A 16,571-nucleotide genomic window follows, 5' to 3' on the forward strand; every position below is an offset into this window, starting at 1 on the left:
ATACCTCTGCATGTTCTCCCAGCACTATTTGTTGAAGAGCCTGTTCTTGCTCCAGATTGATTTTAGATCCTTTGTCAAAGATAAGTTGGTTATGGATGCATGGCACACACATTACTTTGAATTCTTACCTTTTCCCTGGCTAGCAATATGCAGTGTGATTCTTTTTTGTTATTTTCCATTTTTAAAACAACTATCCTGGTGGGCATGCTGTGGTAGCCCAGATGATTTCTTAAAACATTTTGACCTCAAAGATCCATGGAAGCACACCCTGCATTCTACCTGTTTTTACTTTCTGTCTGCAGTGTTTTCAAGTTCATAGAAATACCTAGTGTTCATTAGGGATCTAATGTGTGCGTGGAGCTGTGTGGGGCATGGGGCTCTTCGTTTCCATGCCCTCATTCATTTATACACCACTGAGTCCACCAGCAACCCAGATTCCTATGCATAAACAACCCAGAAAGTAGCAACGGTAAGGCTTAGAGTAGGTTTGCCCCATTAGGAAGCTTGAAAAAGGAGGGAACACATTTCTGAAGCCAAGTTTTTGGAAGTAGCCATCTGGGAGTAATGAGGCTCAGTACAGAAGGAAATTCTCTTTGCAGAAGGATTCACCCCAGGGGTCCCTTAAATGGCAAGTTCCCCAGTGCATTAAACACAAAATGAGCGCACTAAATCTTAGGAACAGACTACTTTTTCCAGAGGCCGCCTGTGATGTTGTAGGAGGCACATGTAACCAGTTACTTGCTCGTTAGGCCTTCCTCCCCAGTCTTAGCAGAATTAAATGAGGGTGTGCTCAGCAGGACTCAGGAGGGAAGAACAGAAGTATCTACGGAGACTGCTTGTTGCTGTATCGGAGTGCCTGGCTTGAGTCCCGTCTCCCCTTCTGATCCCATTTCCTGTGAACGCGTACCCTGGGAGGTAGACGATGATGGCTATAAAGCAGCTGGGACCCTGCCACTCATGTAGGAGACCCAGACGGAGTTCTGGGCTCCTTGTGTTGGCCTGGCACAGACCAGGCTGCTGCAGGCATACAGGGAGTGAACCAGCAGCTGAACGCTCTGTTTCCCTGTCTCTGTCCTCTCTCTCTTTCTACCTTTCAAATAAAATGAAAATAAAAAAAATTTAAAAATATCCACTGGATTTAGTTATTAGAAAGTCATTGTGGAATCATCTTCAAAAGATCAGTTTCTCCACTGAGTGGGGGTAGAGCAGGGAAACGCAGCACTGAAGGCAGTACCAAAGCTGGTTTTGTTCTGGAGCTTGGGGCTGAGAATGGAAAGAGTAGAAGTCGAGAGAAGTGACGCTTTTTTTTTTTTTTTTTTTTTGGACAGGCAGAGTGGACAGTGAGAGAGAGAGACAGAGAGAAAGGTCTTCCTTTTTCCGTTGGTTCACCCCCCAATGGCCGCTGCGGCCAGCGCACCGCGCTGATCCGAAGCCAGGAGCCAGGTGCTTCTCCTGGACTCCCATGCAGGTCATGGGCCATCCTCCGCTGCACTCCAGGGCCACAGCAGAGAGCTGGACTGGAAGAGGAGCAACCAGGACAGAACTGGCACCCCAACCGGGACTAGAACCCGGGGTGCCGGCACCACAGGTGGAGGATTAGCCTACTGAGCTGCGGCACCGGCCAAGTGACTCTTTTTGAAAATGTTGAGACGGGAAGGAGAGTGAAGAAAAAAATGTAAGGTCAAGGGGTGGTTGGAATTTTTTTTTTTTTTTTTTCAGATAGAGAACCAGCCATATTTGTGTAGACTCTGGGAGAAGAACTGGATAGGCAGATGTTGAAGGTACAAGGGAGAGAAAGCTGCTGATGACAGGTGCACCACAGAGAGTTAATCGGGGCAAGGACACAGATGAAACAGCTCTGGGGAGGGCTGTGTCATCCACAGGGATCTAACGCATGCAGGCAAGAGGAGTGCCAAGTACATGGGTTGCTGTGCAGGCAGCAGAATGGCTAGGGAATTTCCACGCGATGTTCTTAAACCTGGTTCCTACTTCAGAGAGATGGGAACCTGCTTAACCTGGAAGGTTGCAGTATGAGAATGGCTGCCCGGAGGAATGAGAGAGGACGTGACCAGAATACAGAAGTTGTTCTAAAGGATGGCCAGACCCTACAGAGGTAGTCTCCCTAGTGCTTTCACTGGCCAGCCGCTGAGCTGGGTGGCCTGTACTTCTGACCCAGGGTGCCTTTCCCAGACTCCATCCAAACACAAGCTTCGGTGGGCATTAAACTTGGGCTTGCTCCTCCCATGTGGCTCTGTCCATTTTATCCTGGACTCTGTTTCCCTCTTTTCTTTCATTTCCAAAATCATTCCCTTAAAACTGCCTGATTCGGGGTCTGGCGCTGTGGCTCACTTGGTTAATCCTCCGCCTGCAGCGTCAGCATCCCATGTGGGCACCAGTTCTAGTCCCGGCTGCTCCTCTTCCAATCCAGCTCTCTGCTGGGGCCCGGGAAGGCAGTGGAGCATGGCTTAAGTGCTTGGGCCCTGCACCCGCATGGGAGACCAGGAGGAAGCTCCTGGCTCCTGGCTCCTGGCTTTCGATCGGCGTGGTTCCGGCGGTGGCGGCCATTTGGGGAGTGAAGCAACAGAGGGAGGACCTTTCTGTCTCTCTCTCTCTCAGTGTCTGTAACTCTACCTGTCAAATAAATAAAAAAAATCTTTAAAAAAAGCTGCCTGATCAGCTTTAAAGCTGTCCCCCAGTGTTCTTAGGGCTCTCCTCTGTACCCTGCCACCATCTCAGGGTTAAATAAACGCTGGCTGTCCCTGAAGCTGCAGCCACTTGCAAAAAAGCACCCAGGTTCTCACTGAGTATTTACTCTGCGGAAGGCGTCTTTCAAAGCCTTTCTGGAATAGCGACTGATCTAACTCTCGGAGCAAACCTGTGAAATGGGTTCTGTGTTTCCTGTATTTTATGGATGAGGAAACTGAGGCCCCATGAGATCACACAACTTGGCCAAAGGCAGACAGGTGAAATGGGGAGGCAAAAGACAAACCCAGGAGGCAAGGCACCCTTGAGAACTAAAGCATCCTGACCTTTAAAGTTCTTTCAAGTTGAGGCTGTTGCACTCCCTCATATCCCAGGGGTGCTGCTGTTGTCACTTTCTACATCTTTTAAAGCTTTGTGTTAAGTCTAGGCTAATTCTTGGCTTCCGGCTTAGTATTCCACTTTTTAAAGTTGGTTAAGTCCCAGTAGTGCTTGTTGCTATATATTTCTGGTTTCTTTTGTCCACAAAATCTCCTTATTGACATATTATGGATTTTGAGGAGTTTATGGAATTACATGCTTGTATTTAATCTCCTATCACTCTGAACTTGAACGGTTAGGCTGTCTTAACCTGAGAAAATGTATTAACTTCCCACTTAACATATTAACGGAAAAGGCATGTGTCTGTCCGTTCCTGCCTTGGTTTGTTCTCTAAGGACACCTGCCCAGGTGAAGCACCTGTGCGAGGCTTCACTGCCGCATTGCTAGCAGTGCCACGAAGCTGTAAACTGTCCATGTGCACAGTCAGAGGAACAGGTGGACAGGCTGTCAAGTGGTCATTTATATAGTGAGAGACTGTGGAGCAAGAAAGTGATTCTCCTGCTGCCTAGCATGTGTCAGTATGGATAAATTCAGACAACCAGTATTGAATGACAAAAGCAAAGAGCAGTTCGGTTTTTAATAAAGTTCAAAAACTAGTTTGCCAAACAATGCATTTTTTTTTTTTTTTTGGGACAGGCAGAGTTAGAGAGAGAGAGAGAGAGAAAGGTCTTCCTTCCGTTGGTTCACCCCCAAAATGGCTGCTACGGCCAGCACGCTGCACCGATCCGAAGCCAGAAGCCAGGTGCTTCCTCCTGGTCTCCCATGTGGGTGCAGGGCCCAAGGACTTGGGCCATCCTCCACTGCCTTCCTGGGCCACAGCAGAGAGCTGGATTGGAAGAGGAGCAACTGGGACAGAACCAGCACCCTAACCGGGACTAGAACCCGGAGTACCGGCGCCGCAGCCAGAGGATTAGCCTAGTGAGCTGTGGTGCTGGCCAACGCATTGTTTTAAATGCTATAAGGTTTAGGAGGCAAGGAACAAAAAAATGTAGGGTTGTGGTCCCTCGTGGAGGATAGGAAGAGGCAGGTTTCTGATTTTTTTTTTTTTTTGACAGGCAGAGTGGACAGAGAGAGAGAGAGAGAAAGGTCTTCCTCTTGCCGTTGGTTCACCCTCCAATACCGCGCCTATCCGAAGGCGGGAGCCAGGTGCTTCTCCTGGTCTCCCATGGGGTGCAGGGCCCAAGCACTTGGGCCATCCTCCACTGCACTCCCGGGCCACAGCAGAGAGCTGGCCTGGAAGAGGGGCAACCAGGACAGAATCTGGTGCCCCAACCGGGACTAGAACCTGGTGTGCCGGCGCCGCTAGGCGGAGGATTAGCCTATTGAGCTGCGGTGCCGGCCAAGTTTCTGATTTGATCTGATTGGTGATTAGCTGACACTGGCTTTGTTGTGGTGTTCTGCTTGTCAGGGTGAGTAGTAGATTAATGGTATGATACTAGCATTATCATCCTGTTTATGACTTAGGGATATGTAATAAGCTTTTGTATTGTAAAAAAAAAAAAAAAAAAAAAAAAAAAACCACATAGGGACCAAGCATGGTGGTACAGTACGTTAAGTTGCCACTTGGGATGCCCAGTTCATACATTGGGGTGCCGGTTTGAGTCCTGGCTACTCCACTTCCAATCCAGCGCCTTGCTGATGCACCTGGAAGGCAATGGATGATGGCTCATGTGCTTGAGTTCCTGCACCCACAGGGGAGACCTGGATGGAGCTCCTGGCTTTGCCTGTCTTAGCCCCAGCTGTTGTCCTATTTGGGGAGTGAACCAGCAAATGGAAGATCTCCCTTTCTGTCATTCTGCCACTCTGCCTTTTAAATAAGTAGATAAGTCTTTGGGGAAAAACTCGTAAAAGTTAACCTTTTTGACCTATTTAAAGCCTACAATGCAGTGGCATCAAGCACAGTCACAGTGTACATCACCAGCTTCTGGAGTTCACAATTTTCATTGCTCCCAGAAGGAACCTTGTACCCATGAGGCAGCTGCCCCCAAGCCACTGGCCCTCCAGCCCTGGCAGCCATTCGTCCACTCTTTGTCTCTCTGGATTGCCAATTTCTTTTCTCTCTCTTTCTTTTTTTTTTTTTTTTTTTTTTAGATTTATTCACTTATGGGGCTGGTGCTGTGGCACAGCAGGTTAAAGCCCTGGCCTCAAGCGCCAGCATCCCATATGGGCGCCAGTTCTAGTCCCGGCTGCTCCTCTTCCGATCCAGCTCTCTGTTATGGCTTGAGAAAGCAGTAGAAGACGGCCCAAGTGCTTGGGCCCCTGCACTCATGTGAGAGACCTGGAAGAAGCTCCTGGCTCCTGGCTTCTGATCAGCACAGTTCTGGCCATTGCGGCCAACTGGGGAGTGAATCATTGGGTGGATACCTCTCTCTCTGTCTCTACCTCTCACTGTAACTCTGTCTTTCAAATAAATAAAAATAAATCTTTAAAAAAATTTATTCACTTTTTTGAGAGGCAGAGTTACAGACAGAGAGAGATATCTTCCATCCACTAGTTCACTCCCCAAATAGCTGCAATGGCTGGAGCTGGTCCCATCCAAAGCCAGGAACCAGGAGCTTCTTCTGGGTCATCCACGTGGGTGCAAGGGCCCAAGGACTTGGGCCATCTTCTACTGCTTTCCCAGGCCACAGCAAAGAGCTAGATGGGAAGAGGAGCAGCCGGGACACGAACCAGTGCCAATATGGGATGCCAGCATCGCAGGCAGAATGTTAGCCGACTACGCCACAGCACTTGCCCCTGCCGACTGCTTGACATTTCATATAAGTGAGAGCATATATTGCCTTTTGTATCTAGGTCCTTTCACTTGTCATAATCATGCGTTCAGGATTCATCCACAGTGTAGCATGTTTCAGTATTGCATTCCTTATTATGGCTAAATAAAATTTAATTATTTGGATATACGATATTTTGTTCATCAGTTCACCCGTTGATGGACATTTGTGTGGTGTCCACCTTTTGGCCATTGTTTTACAGGGCTACAATGACCATATATGTCCAGATTTTTGTTTGGAAACCTGCTTTTTTTTTTTTTTAAGATTTGTTTATTTATTTGAAAGGGAGAGTTACAGAGATGCAGAGGCGCAGAGAGAGGTCTTCCATCTGCTGGTTCACTCCCCAAATGGCTGCAATGGCTGGAGCTGTGCCAGTCCCAAGCCAGGAGCCAGGAGCCTCCTCCAGGTCTCCCATGTGGGTGCAGGGGCCTAAGAACTTGGACCATCTTGTACTGCTTTCCCAGGCCATAGCAGAGAGCTGGATTGGAAGTGGAGCAGCCGGGACTCGAACTGGCACCCATATGGGATGCTGGGACTGCAGGTGGCAGCTTTACCCACTACCCACAGTGCCAGCCTCTGGACACTTGCTTTTAATTCTTTAGGGAATATACAGGTAGAATCGTTGGATCATGTTAATTCTGTATTTAACTTCTTGGAAACCACCAAAGTGTTTTTGCACAGTGGTTACACCATTTTACATTCACTCTGGCCCTGTCTAAGGGCCCCGATTTCTCTACATCCTCACATTTTTTTTTTCTTAAACTATGGTCATCCTAGTGGATGTGAAATAGTATTTCAGTATGCTTTGATTTATACTTCTCTCTTGTTGAGCATCTTCTCATGTGCTTGTTGGCTTTCTGCTCTTTGGAGAAATATCTGTTAGGTCATTTGCCTATTTTTAAAGATTGATTTATTTATGTGAGAGGCAGAAAGAGCAAGAGACAGAGAGAGAGGCCTTCCATCTGCTGGCTCACTCCCCAAATGGCTGCATCGGCTAGGGCTAAGCTGACCCGAAGCCAGGAGTCAGGAGCTTCTTCTGGGTCTACCGTGTGGGTGCAGGGGCCCAAGCACTTGGGCCATCTTCTGCTTCTTTCCCAGGCCATTAGCAGGGAGCTGGATTGGAAGAGGAGCAACCAGGACACAACCCAGTGCCTGTATGGGATGCTGGTGCCACGGGCAGAGGCTCAGCCTACTACACCCCAAGGCTGGCCCCATTTGCCCATTTTTAATGTAAATTTTCTTTTAACATTTTGCAACTCAAATATTTAAAAATTATGCATAAGAAATACTCTGTTTCTCTGTGGTAGTAGTAATGAAGAAGAATTTTTAATGAAGCATTTCATAAGCTATGAAACTAGATTATAACTATGAAACTATACCTATTAAATTTCCTGGATAGATAATCACTTTTCTGTTTCGGGGATAGTGTTTTATTCCTTGCATTATGAAATAGAAAAAGTAATGGTGATTTACTCCATCTGTTTTATTTTTTTTAATGTTCGTATTAGCTGCTACCAGCCAACCTGATCAGTTAAGGGACGCCAGTCTTGCTAAGATGGGTGCTGGGAATGGGTGCCGGCCTGGCCGCTTCTCCTTGCACCTCCCCTCAGTCATTCTGGACTTTTCCCTCCGTGTTTCCTCACAGCCGCTTCCCGAGAAGTTTGTGGTGAAAGGCGTCGTGGATCGCTTTTCGGAAGAGTTTGTGGAGACCAGAAGAAAAGCGTTGGATAAATTCCTGAAAAGAATTACGGATCACCCCGTGCTGTCTTTCAATGAACACTTTAACGTCTTCCTCACTGCTAAGGTAAGGACGGATCGCGCGTGTTCCTCCCCCAGCTGTCATTCCTCGAGCTCTTTCAGGAAACCCCGGCTTGATCTCCCACAAGCCACCTCCGCACACGGCCCGCTGTAGCAGGTGCCGTAAGGTCGCTGCACTCCTGGGTGCCCATGCGCCTGGTTCTGGGTTAGATTTCAGGAGACGCCCCCCACCCCCCACCCCAGCCGCCCTCTTCCGCAGCCAGTGGAGGAAGTGAGGTTCTCACTTGTCAGAAACAGGGAAGCGTTTCCTGAAGCGCCCCTCGGCAGCCTTGGCTCCGTGGAGCCAGTGGGCAGGGAGATTGCCGCACGTGGAGAGAGCGCCCTCCACAGGAACGCTGCGCTTGCTTGCAGCCTCACTTTGCAGACGGGATCTGAAGCTCAGAGGGCTCCCGCTTGTTCAAGCGGCATCACTCAGGTTTGCAGCCCGGCCTCTCTGGCCCCTGAGGTCCCGCCTCCCCTCTGGATCAGGCTGACCGTCCCTCGCCTGCAGCCCCGTTCTTGTCCGGTGAACGTTTCCCAAGCTTTCGCCAGAGAGATCTTTGGGTCCTACCTAGCTGTCAGATCCTAGGCTTTCAAACTCAGTTTGGTTGTACATTAGCTTTGCTTTGTGCTTCCCGGTGGCAGAACTGACCAGAACATCTGAGGGGCTCCACTCTGACTCTCTGCAGAGAGGGGCCCCGTGGTCAAACTCTCCCGCTCTTTCCTTCCAGGTCCGTCTGGTTAGTTTCAGGTATCACATTCCCATACTCGGCCGGACACAGGGGGTCCCGTGATGGCAAGGCAATCAGGGCCCACGTGCTTCCCAGTTTTCTTTTCTAAATTGCAAAGTCGGGAATTGCTTGCAGGTACCCCTGGTGGGTGTTGGAGGCTTTAGAGAGGGCTCCATCCTCCACTCAGTGGAAACCACTTGGCAAAGTCTCGTCTTTATCTCTGAAACCTCATTTGGCATTTAGCCTTGTTGATATTCCTGTTCATTGTCTGTTTTTCCTAGAGGCCGTTTTCACCACAGGTTGAATTTGTATGCTTTATAAAGTAATTATTTCTGGGTGAACTGATCCTCAGATGTAGTTCCTTTAATTTACACTCAAAGTAAAATCCATCCCGCTCTCCGAAAGTGCAACTCACTTTCTTTCTTTCTTTCTTTTTCCTTTCCTTTCCTTTCCTTTCCTTTCCTTTCCTTTCCTTTCCTTTCCTTTCCTTTCCTTTCCTTTCCTTTCCTTTCCTTTCCTTTCCTTTCCTTTCCTTTCCTTTCCTTTCCTTTCCTTTCCTTTCCTTTCCTTTCCTTTCTTTTCTCTTCTTTCTTTCTTTCTTTCTTTCTTTCTTTCTTTCTTTCTTTCTTTCTTTCTTTCTTTCTTTCTTTCTTTCTTTCTTTCTTTCTTTCTTTCTTTCTTTCTTTCTTTCTTTCTTTCTTTTTTAGATGTATTTATTTATTTGAAGGCAGAGTCAGAGTTACAGGAGGCAGAGGCAGAGAGAGAGAGGAGTCTTCCAACCTTTGGTTCACTTCCCAAATGGCCACAGTGGCCGAAGCTGGGCCAGGCCAAAGCCAGGAGCCAAAAGCTTCTTCCAGGTCTCCCAGGTGGGTGCAGGGGTCCAAGCACTTGGGCCATCTTCTACTGCTTTCCCAGGCCAAAGCAGAGAGCTGGATCAGAAGAGGAGCAACTGGGACTCAAACTGGCGCCACAGGCGATGGCTGAGCCCACTGTACCACAGCACCACAGCACCGGCTCTGCAGCTCACTTTCTTACTCCAGCCCCTGTGCTTGGTCATCTTTACTGAACGAAAGAGAAAAGTGGGGAAAGCTTGGCCCGCCGGACGCTAGTGATTTGCATGAAGTAGTGGGTCGCGTTTGGCCTGGTGGGTAAGATGCTGGGTAGCACACCTGCATCCCAGGTACTTGGGTTCAATTCCTGGCTCTGCTCTCAATTCAAGCTTCCCGCTAACACAAACCCTGGGAAGTAGCAGTGGTGGCTTAAGTGGTTGGGATGCTGCCACCCACACCAGAGACATGGTTGAGTTTCTGGCTCCTGGCATAAGGGAGATGAACCAGTGAACGGGAGCTCCTTCTCTTTCTGCCTAAATGTCTCTCTTGCTGTATCCCTGCCTCTCCAAAATTAAAAAGTAAAAAAGGGTGTGTGTGTTGTGTGGTGTGTGTGTGTGTGTGAGAGAGAGAGAGAGAGAGAGAGAGATAATCAGTTGATTGATTTATCTATCTCTGGGCCAAGCAGTGTGAAAATGATTTTTAAAAATGTATAAAGTCTTTCAATATCTCAATTAAAATCCAACTGAATGTGAGTGAATACAGAGAGGCAGCTTTAAGCAGAACGAATTCCAGCCCTACTTTAATACTTCTTACTGAACTAAATGCACTAAATAGCAATTTCTTTTCTTTTTAAAAAATTTCTGACTAGTTAAATACATGTGGGGCCAGCGCCATGGCACACTAGGTTAATCTTCCGCCTGCGGTGCCAGCACCCCAGGTTCTAGTCATGGTTGGGGCGCCGGTTCTAGTCCTGGTTGCTCCTCTTCCAGTCCAGCTCTCTGCTGTGGCCCAGGAGTGCAGTGGAGGATGGCCCAAGTCCTTGGGCCCTGCACCCGCATGGGAGACCAGGAGGAAGCACCTGGCTCCTGGCTTCGGATCAGTGTAGTTCCGGCCGTAGCAGCCATTTGGGGGGCAAACCAACAGAAGCAAGACCTCTCTCTCTGTCTCTCTCTCACTGTCTGTAACTCTACCTGTCAAATTAAAAAAAAAATACATGTGATACACAGTTTGCCATCTTAGCCATTCGTTAGTGTGCAGTTCCATAGTGTGGAGTGTATGCATTGCATGGGCAGCCACCCTCCAGAACTTTCTCACCCTCGAATCTGAACTCTGTCCAGTAAACAGCAGCTCCCGATGGCCCCTGCCCCATGTTTCCTTCAGCCGATCTTGTTCTCACGAGCTGCTTACGTGTTCTGAGTGGTGAGTGCACAGAGGGCCTCCCTTTCTTCGTGATGACGTTATCTTACCACAGACCGGAAGTGTCTGTAGGGGGAAGCCAGTGACAGCGGAAGAAGTGGGGGAAGCTCAGTGTCAGCCACGTTCAAGTCCGTGTTTCCGTTGTTGGCAGCATGGGTGCAGCAGCAGGCCCTGGTAGCAACTTAGCTCATTCAACAGGTCGCTCGATTCGCCAGGACACCCTTCCAAAGCGCCCCTTGAAAGTGGAGCTTACGCAGCCCAGTGAGCCCATCGGGATCTGGTGCTGCTCCCAAAACGAACTATCTGCAGAAGCAGCAGCGAGGACGGGCGCTTCAGTGATGGCCTTGTGAAGGCCTGGTACATGGGAGGATGCTGCTTGTGTGGGGTGTGGGGGACAGGGAGGCATGGAACCTTTGAGGAGCCCTCTCGGGCAGCCTGCCCTGGAAGGGAAGGCGAGAGATGGAGCAGGCCTAAGAAGAAGGCTATTGTATTGACGTGGGTGAGCCCTGGTTTTATTTTACATGCCAGAGCACTAGAGGTTGGAGAGAGAGAGAGACAGGAGGGGGGGGGGATGATTGATAGGAAAAGGGTCTCGGTTGGAGGAAGTCATGGAGAGGAAAGGGGCGGGGGGATGCAGCAGAATTGAAGGCCTTGGCTGCACGGAGCAGAGAGTGAAGTCACCAGGGATCTGCGCCGCCTGCCTTGGTGGGAGCCTCAGCCTGAGGTTGTGTCAGAGGAGGCAGCTGTGCTAACCATGAATTCCTCATTCTCCGCTTTATTCCGCATCAGGCCCCGTCAGTAGGGAGCTAGAGCCACCTTCCGTGTGCCCTCCCAAGGCCCTGGGAATTGACACGCTAGAGGCGAGGCTCAGACACCCACAGCCTCTGTAAGACCGTTCTTGAAGGTGCGGTTGAAGTGAGTGCTGTAGGGCAACCTGAAGAGACTGTAGATCCCTCGCGTGGTTTGATGATCAGAAGGAATTTGTTTTTCCTGGCAGGGATGTAATAAAACTCCATGTATCTCCTGTTTTTGCCTTAACCTACAAGAAATTCAGAGTTCAAATGCTTTGATGTTTATATCTATCCATAGGTGGAGTTCCCTCCTCCCCTCCCTTCCTCCTTCCCTTTCTTCTTCTTTTTTTTTTTTTTAAAGATTTATTTTATTTTTTTGAAAGGCAGAATGACAGAGAGAAGGAGATCTTCCATCCACTGGTTCACACCCCAAATGGCTACAAGGCCATGACTAGACCGGGCCAGGCCAAAGCCAGGAGCTGGGAACTCCATCTGGGTCTCCTACACAGATGTCAGAGGCCCAAGCCCTTGGCCCATCTTCTGCTGCTTTCCTAGGCATGTTGGCAGGGAGCTAGACTGGAAGTGAGCAGCTGGGACTTGCAGCACCACACTGATTGGGTTGCTGTTTAATGTGCTATGCCACAATGCCGACCCCTTGGCCAGAGTTTTCTAGCTGCTTCTGTCACCATTCCCTGCTCTCTGCCCTCTACGTATGTGGATTTGGTGAATGAAAATGGATCATGTGGATCCGTGTGTGTGTGTGTAAATGATTGGGACAAATCTCAGAGTCTTGGCTCCTTAATTTCACTCCTAAAGTTAGTGTAATATGTTATGTATGGGAAAAAGAGATTTTTTTGGGGGAAAAAAAGTCAGAGGTTTTAAAAATCGTGTTAGAACGAGGTCGTGTTTGAAGGACAGCATGCCCATGTGAGTGAGCTTTGATTGATGGGTTGGCGGTCGGCTCTGCTGAAGGACTGTGAATGTCCACGCAGAGCCGTGGGTCGGGTGGGCGTGGCATCAGGAGGGGACATGGTGTGCTTGCAGCGAGTCCTCCAGCTCGGCTCCTTGTCTTCCGGATCCCCCATTCCCCACACGGGAGCTGCTTGGAGGAGTTGGTTCATAGCGTCCAGGCTGCGTGGGCGACCGAGCACTTTGAGTCATCCACGTGTCATCCTTAGGACCTGAACGCCTACAAGAAGCAAGGGATGGCGCTGCTGACGCGCGTGGGCGAGTCTGTCAAGCACGTCACGGGGGGCTACAAGCTGAGGAGCCGGCCTCTGGAGTTCGCAGCCATCGGGGACTACTTGGATACGTTCGCGCTCAAACTGGGAACCATTGACAGGATAGCCCAGCGGATCATCAAAGAAGAAATAGGTGAGCTCTTTAATCCCCATCGCGCCCAGGGGCCATGGTGGCAGAAATGGCGTGCGTGTGTGCAAAGCTGAATCTGGCTGCAGAAATCACAGTGGGGTGACAGAAGCAGGCCACGTTGCACCCTAAAACAAATAGATGCAAGGCGGGGAGGAGCCGCTTGGGACTGGAGTGTAATTTTGCACGCCATAATTCGGCCTGCAACTCAGCCTTGTGTTTGCTTTTCCCATGGCAAGCAACCGCTTTGGAGAGTCTAGGCTGTTCCTCTTTTTTTTTTTTTGACAGGCACAGTGGACAGTGAGAGAGAGAGAGAGAGAGAAAGGTCTTCCTTTGCCGTTGGTTCACCCTCCAATGGCCGCCGCGGCCAGCGCGCTGCGGCCGGCACACCGCGCTGATCCGATGGCAGGAGCCAGGAGCCAGGTGCTTTTCCTGGTCTCCCATGGGGTGCAGGGCCCAAGCACCTGGGCCATCCTCCACTGCACTCCCTGGCCACAGCAGAGAGCTGGCCTGGAAGAGGGGCAACCGGGACAGAATCCGGCGCCCCGACCGGGACTAGAACCCGGTGTGCCGGCACCGCTAGGCGGAGGATTAGCCTAGTGAGCCGCGGCGCTGGCCTTGTTCCTCTTTCATTGCTGTTAATTTTAGCTTTGAAAGTGGAGCCAGGGACTCACCTGCCTTTCATCCATCTGAGAGAGAACTTTAAAAACAACAAACTGGCCGGCGCCACAGCTCAATAGGCTAATCCTCCACCTAGCGGCGCCGGCACACCAGGTTCTAGTCCCGGTCGGGGCGCTGGATTCTGTCCTGGTTGCCCCTCTTCCAGGCCAGCTCTCTGCTGTGGCCAGGGAGTGCAGTGGAGGATGGCCCAGGTGCTTGGGCCCTGCGCCCCATGGGAGACCAGGAGAAGCACCTGGCTCCTGCCATCGGATCAGCGTGGTGTGCCGGCCGCAGCGCGCGCCAGCTGTGGTGGACATTGGAGGGTGAACCAACGGCAAAGGAAGACCTTTCTCTCTGTCTCTCTCTCTCTCACTGTCCACTCTGCCTGTCAAAAAATAAAAAAAAAAAACAAAAAAAAAACAAAAAAAACAAACTGAGCTATTTTTTTCTGGCTGAGAGATGGTTCAAAAGGAGAGCGTGGTGACCTGAGCTTGCCACGGTTCTGACCATAGTGAGCCTGTAGGCTTGAAAGTGACTCACTCAGTCCACCCATTTCAAAGCCACCTGAGCTGGGCCACTGTCTAATCCCGTGTTTATTTTTCCTGGCCATTGCCATCACTGGCTTCTCATGCCTCTCAGGGCCACTTGCCTTGCCATACCCCAGAATGAGGTCTTCTGTGGCCTTCCACACACATAGACCAGACAGACATGGGCAGTGGCGCTGGTCATGCTGGCACATGAAACACGTTGTAGAGGATTCTCCAGGAGTCACCGGCCGTTATTAACCATTATTATTGGTTAATAAATAATGACAGCCACATTCTGTTGGAAAGGCAAGAATCCTGGTGACAGAATGACAGGCCAGATTTTCCTTGCGTGGGGACAAATCAACATCTTTTCGTCCGTGTTCCCCATGCACACTTCCTCTGCTTTACCCACTGAGGGTGTCAGTGTGGAACCTGCAGAGGCGGCTTCGGGTACCGTCCACACTGAGGATCACGTGGAGTAATTCTGAAGGGACCGCAGTGCTGGGATGACGAGCAGAGATGAGAGCCCCCATGAGGCCTCGTGGGCTTTGCTGTTCAGTGGCCTGGCGTTCGCATTGTGGGCGGGGACAGACTGCTCTGTGACGTCAGCTGTGCCGCCAGCTTTTGTCCACTGGGACCAGAGTTTGTTTAAAGGGGAGCGTGCTCCCGTGAGCGGGTGACCAGGGAATCCTGTCTGAACACGGGGAGCTCCTGGCTGTGCCCATTACCGAGTCGGCAGTTCCAGTGCTTGCAGCCCTGCCAGATCTTAACTGGTTCCTCTTCCGCGCTGCAGAGTATCTGGTAGAGCTGAGGGAGTACGGGCCCGTGTACTCCACGTGGAGCGCGCTGGAGGGCGAGCTGGCGGAACCCCTGGAGGGGGTGTCGGCCTGTATCGGAAACTGCTCTGCGGCCTTGGAGGAGCTGACGGATGACATGACAGAGGACTTCCTGCCCGTGCTCAGGGAATACATTCTGTACTCCGACTCCATGAAGGTAAGCCAGCTCCTCCCTGGCGCACTGCCTACTTCCCGGGTACCAGGCACGGTCAGAAGTGATGCGTGATTGCCTGTTTGCTAGTGGTTTGAGTTTCCTTCTTCTTGGGTGTGTGGACTCAGATGTGTAGACCTACATGTGTATATATAGAAAACAAAGTGGACTGAATATGTGAGCCAAATTTAAAAAAATGTGGTTTGGAAAAAATACTTTCCCAAAACTATATATACATTTCAATTTTTCAATTTTTAATTGATAGATGAAAATTATGTAAATGTATTTGGGTACTACGTGATGTGGAAGAAATTCTTCTTAGTGTTCTCTGAGAATTTGAGGAGCTATCTCCTAAACAGGAACAGGATGCTGTGGAAAAAGAACAGTGGGATAATTAAAGCTCTCAGGGGTTAAAATATGAACATGAAATTGAATTAAGTTGGAAAATGAGGTTGAAGAAATCCTGGAAAGCAAGACAGACAGAAGAAGTAGTTGGAAAGTAGAATAAAAATTCCAAAATACTAAAAATGTGACAGAAAGAAGAGAGACATAGGGGGTTAACCCCAGAGGCTCAGCTCCGACTGTGACAGTTTCCTGAAAGAACTGGGAAAACCAAGGGAGGGAAATTATGACAGGAGTAATGGAAGAAAATCTCCCAAAGGTGAAGACGCAAGTCTGCAAGTGGAGAAACAGTTGGGGCCTGCCCTGTGGCATAGGAGGTTAAGCCACCATCTGTGGCGCCAGCATCCCGTGTGGGCAGCAGTTCGAGTCCTGGCTGCTCCACTTAAGCAGCTGTGTGCTAATGTGCCTGGAAAGCAGTGGAAGATGGCTCAAGTCCATGGGCCCCTGCACCCACGTGGGAGACCCAGAAGAAGTTCCTGGCTCCTTACTTCAGATCTGCTCAGCTCTGGCCGCTGTGGCCATCTGGGGAGCGAACCAGAGGATGGAAGACCTTTCTCTGTCTGTAAATCTGCCTCAAATAAATAGAATAAATATTTAAAAACAAACAAAAACAATGTGCTGATTGCCCAGCTGAAGGCATGAAAAGAGAACTCACCCAAAGTGCATCCTTGGGAAATTTTAAAACAAAACTGCCAAGATTTTGAAACGTTGTGAAGAAAGAAGGAGATGGTGGCGTACAAAGGAGTCAGAGTCAGAGCAGCTTGGTCTAGGAGCAGTGCACGAGGACAGACAGCGGGGCTATGACGACAAAAGGTTTCCCATCTTGACTTCTGTGTGCTCAGTAAGGGTGTGGTGCAGGATGAAATGCACCCCCACCCCGAGACCTCCCCAGCTGCACAGACTCTCCGGTGGAGGACTTGGGCTCAGGGGACCCCCACGACGGCGGCATCAGCTAGAGGGAGACGTCCGTGGCTCACTGTGAACATCTCCATCACCTAGTGGCCCCCTTCCTGCCTCCCAGAGGAGACCTATGGCTTAGCGGTCTGGCTTTGGGGCAGTCCTAGGTCATCCCACTAGGGAGGATCTGGTGGACACCCATCTGGTTCTTTGGAGAGAAACCTGTCAGTCAACACTGGCTTGGAGCAATGGCAAACCAGAAAAATCAGAGCTGTGAAAATATTCCATCACTGAAACAGGGGATTCAAAAATA

At 50.0% G+C, this 16,571-nt stretch overlaps 1 protein-coding gene across 1 annotated transcript in view; it reads left to right on the top strand.

Annotated features, from left to right (window-relative positions):
- The window catches only part of SNX30 (sorting nexin family member 30), a 142,984-nt gene that overhangs the window by 90,086 nt on the left and 36,327 nt on the right, over nucleotides 1–16,571 (top strand). Inside the window, exons 4-6 of the mRNA XM_051843080.2 lie at nucleotides 7,498–7,656; nucleotides 12,596–12,791; nucleotides 14,766–14,965. Of these exons, the coding sequence (XP_051699040.1) occupies nucleotides 7,498–7,656; nucleotides 12,596–12,791; nucleotides 14,766–14,965 (555 nt within the window). The remainder of the gene's footprint in view (nucleotides 1–7,497; nucleotides 7,657–12,595; nucleotides 12,792–14,765; nucleotides 14,966–16,571) is intronic.

This window comes from Oryctolagus cuniculus, chromosome 1 (assembly GCF_964237555.1).
Source record: "Oryctolagus cuniculus chromosome 1, mOryCun1.1, whole genome shotgun sequence".
Lineage (NCBI taxonomy): Eukaryota > Metazoa > Chordata > Mammalia > Lagomorpha > Leporidae > Oryctolagus > Oryctolagus cuniculus.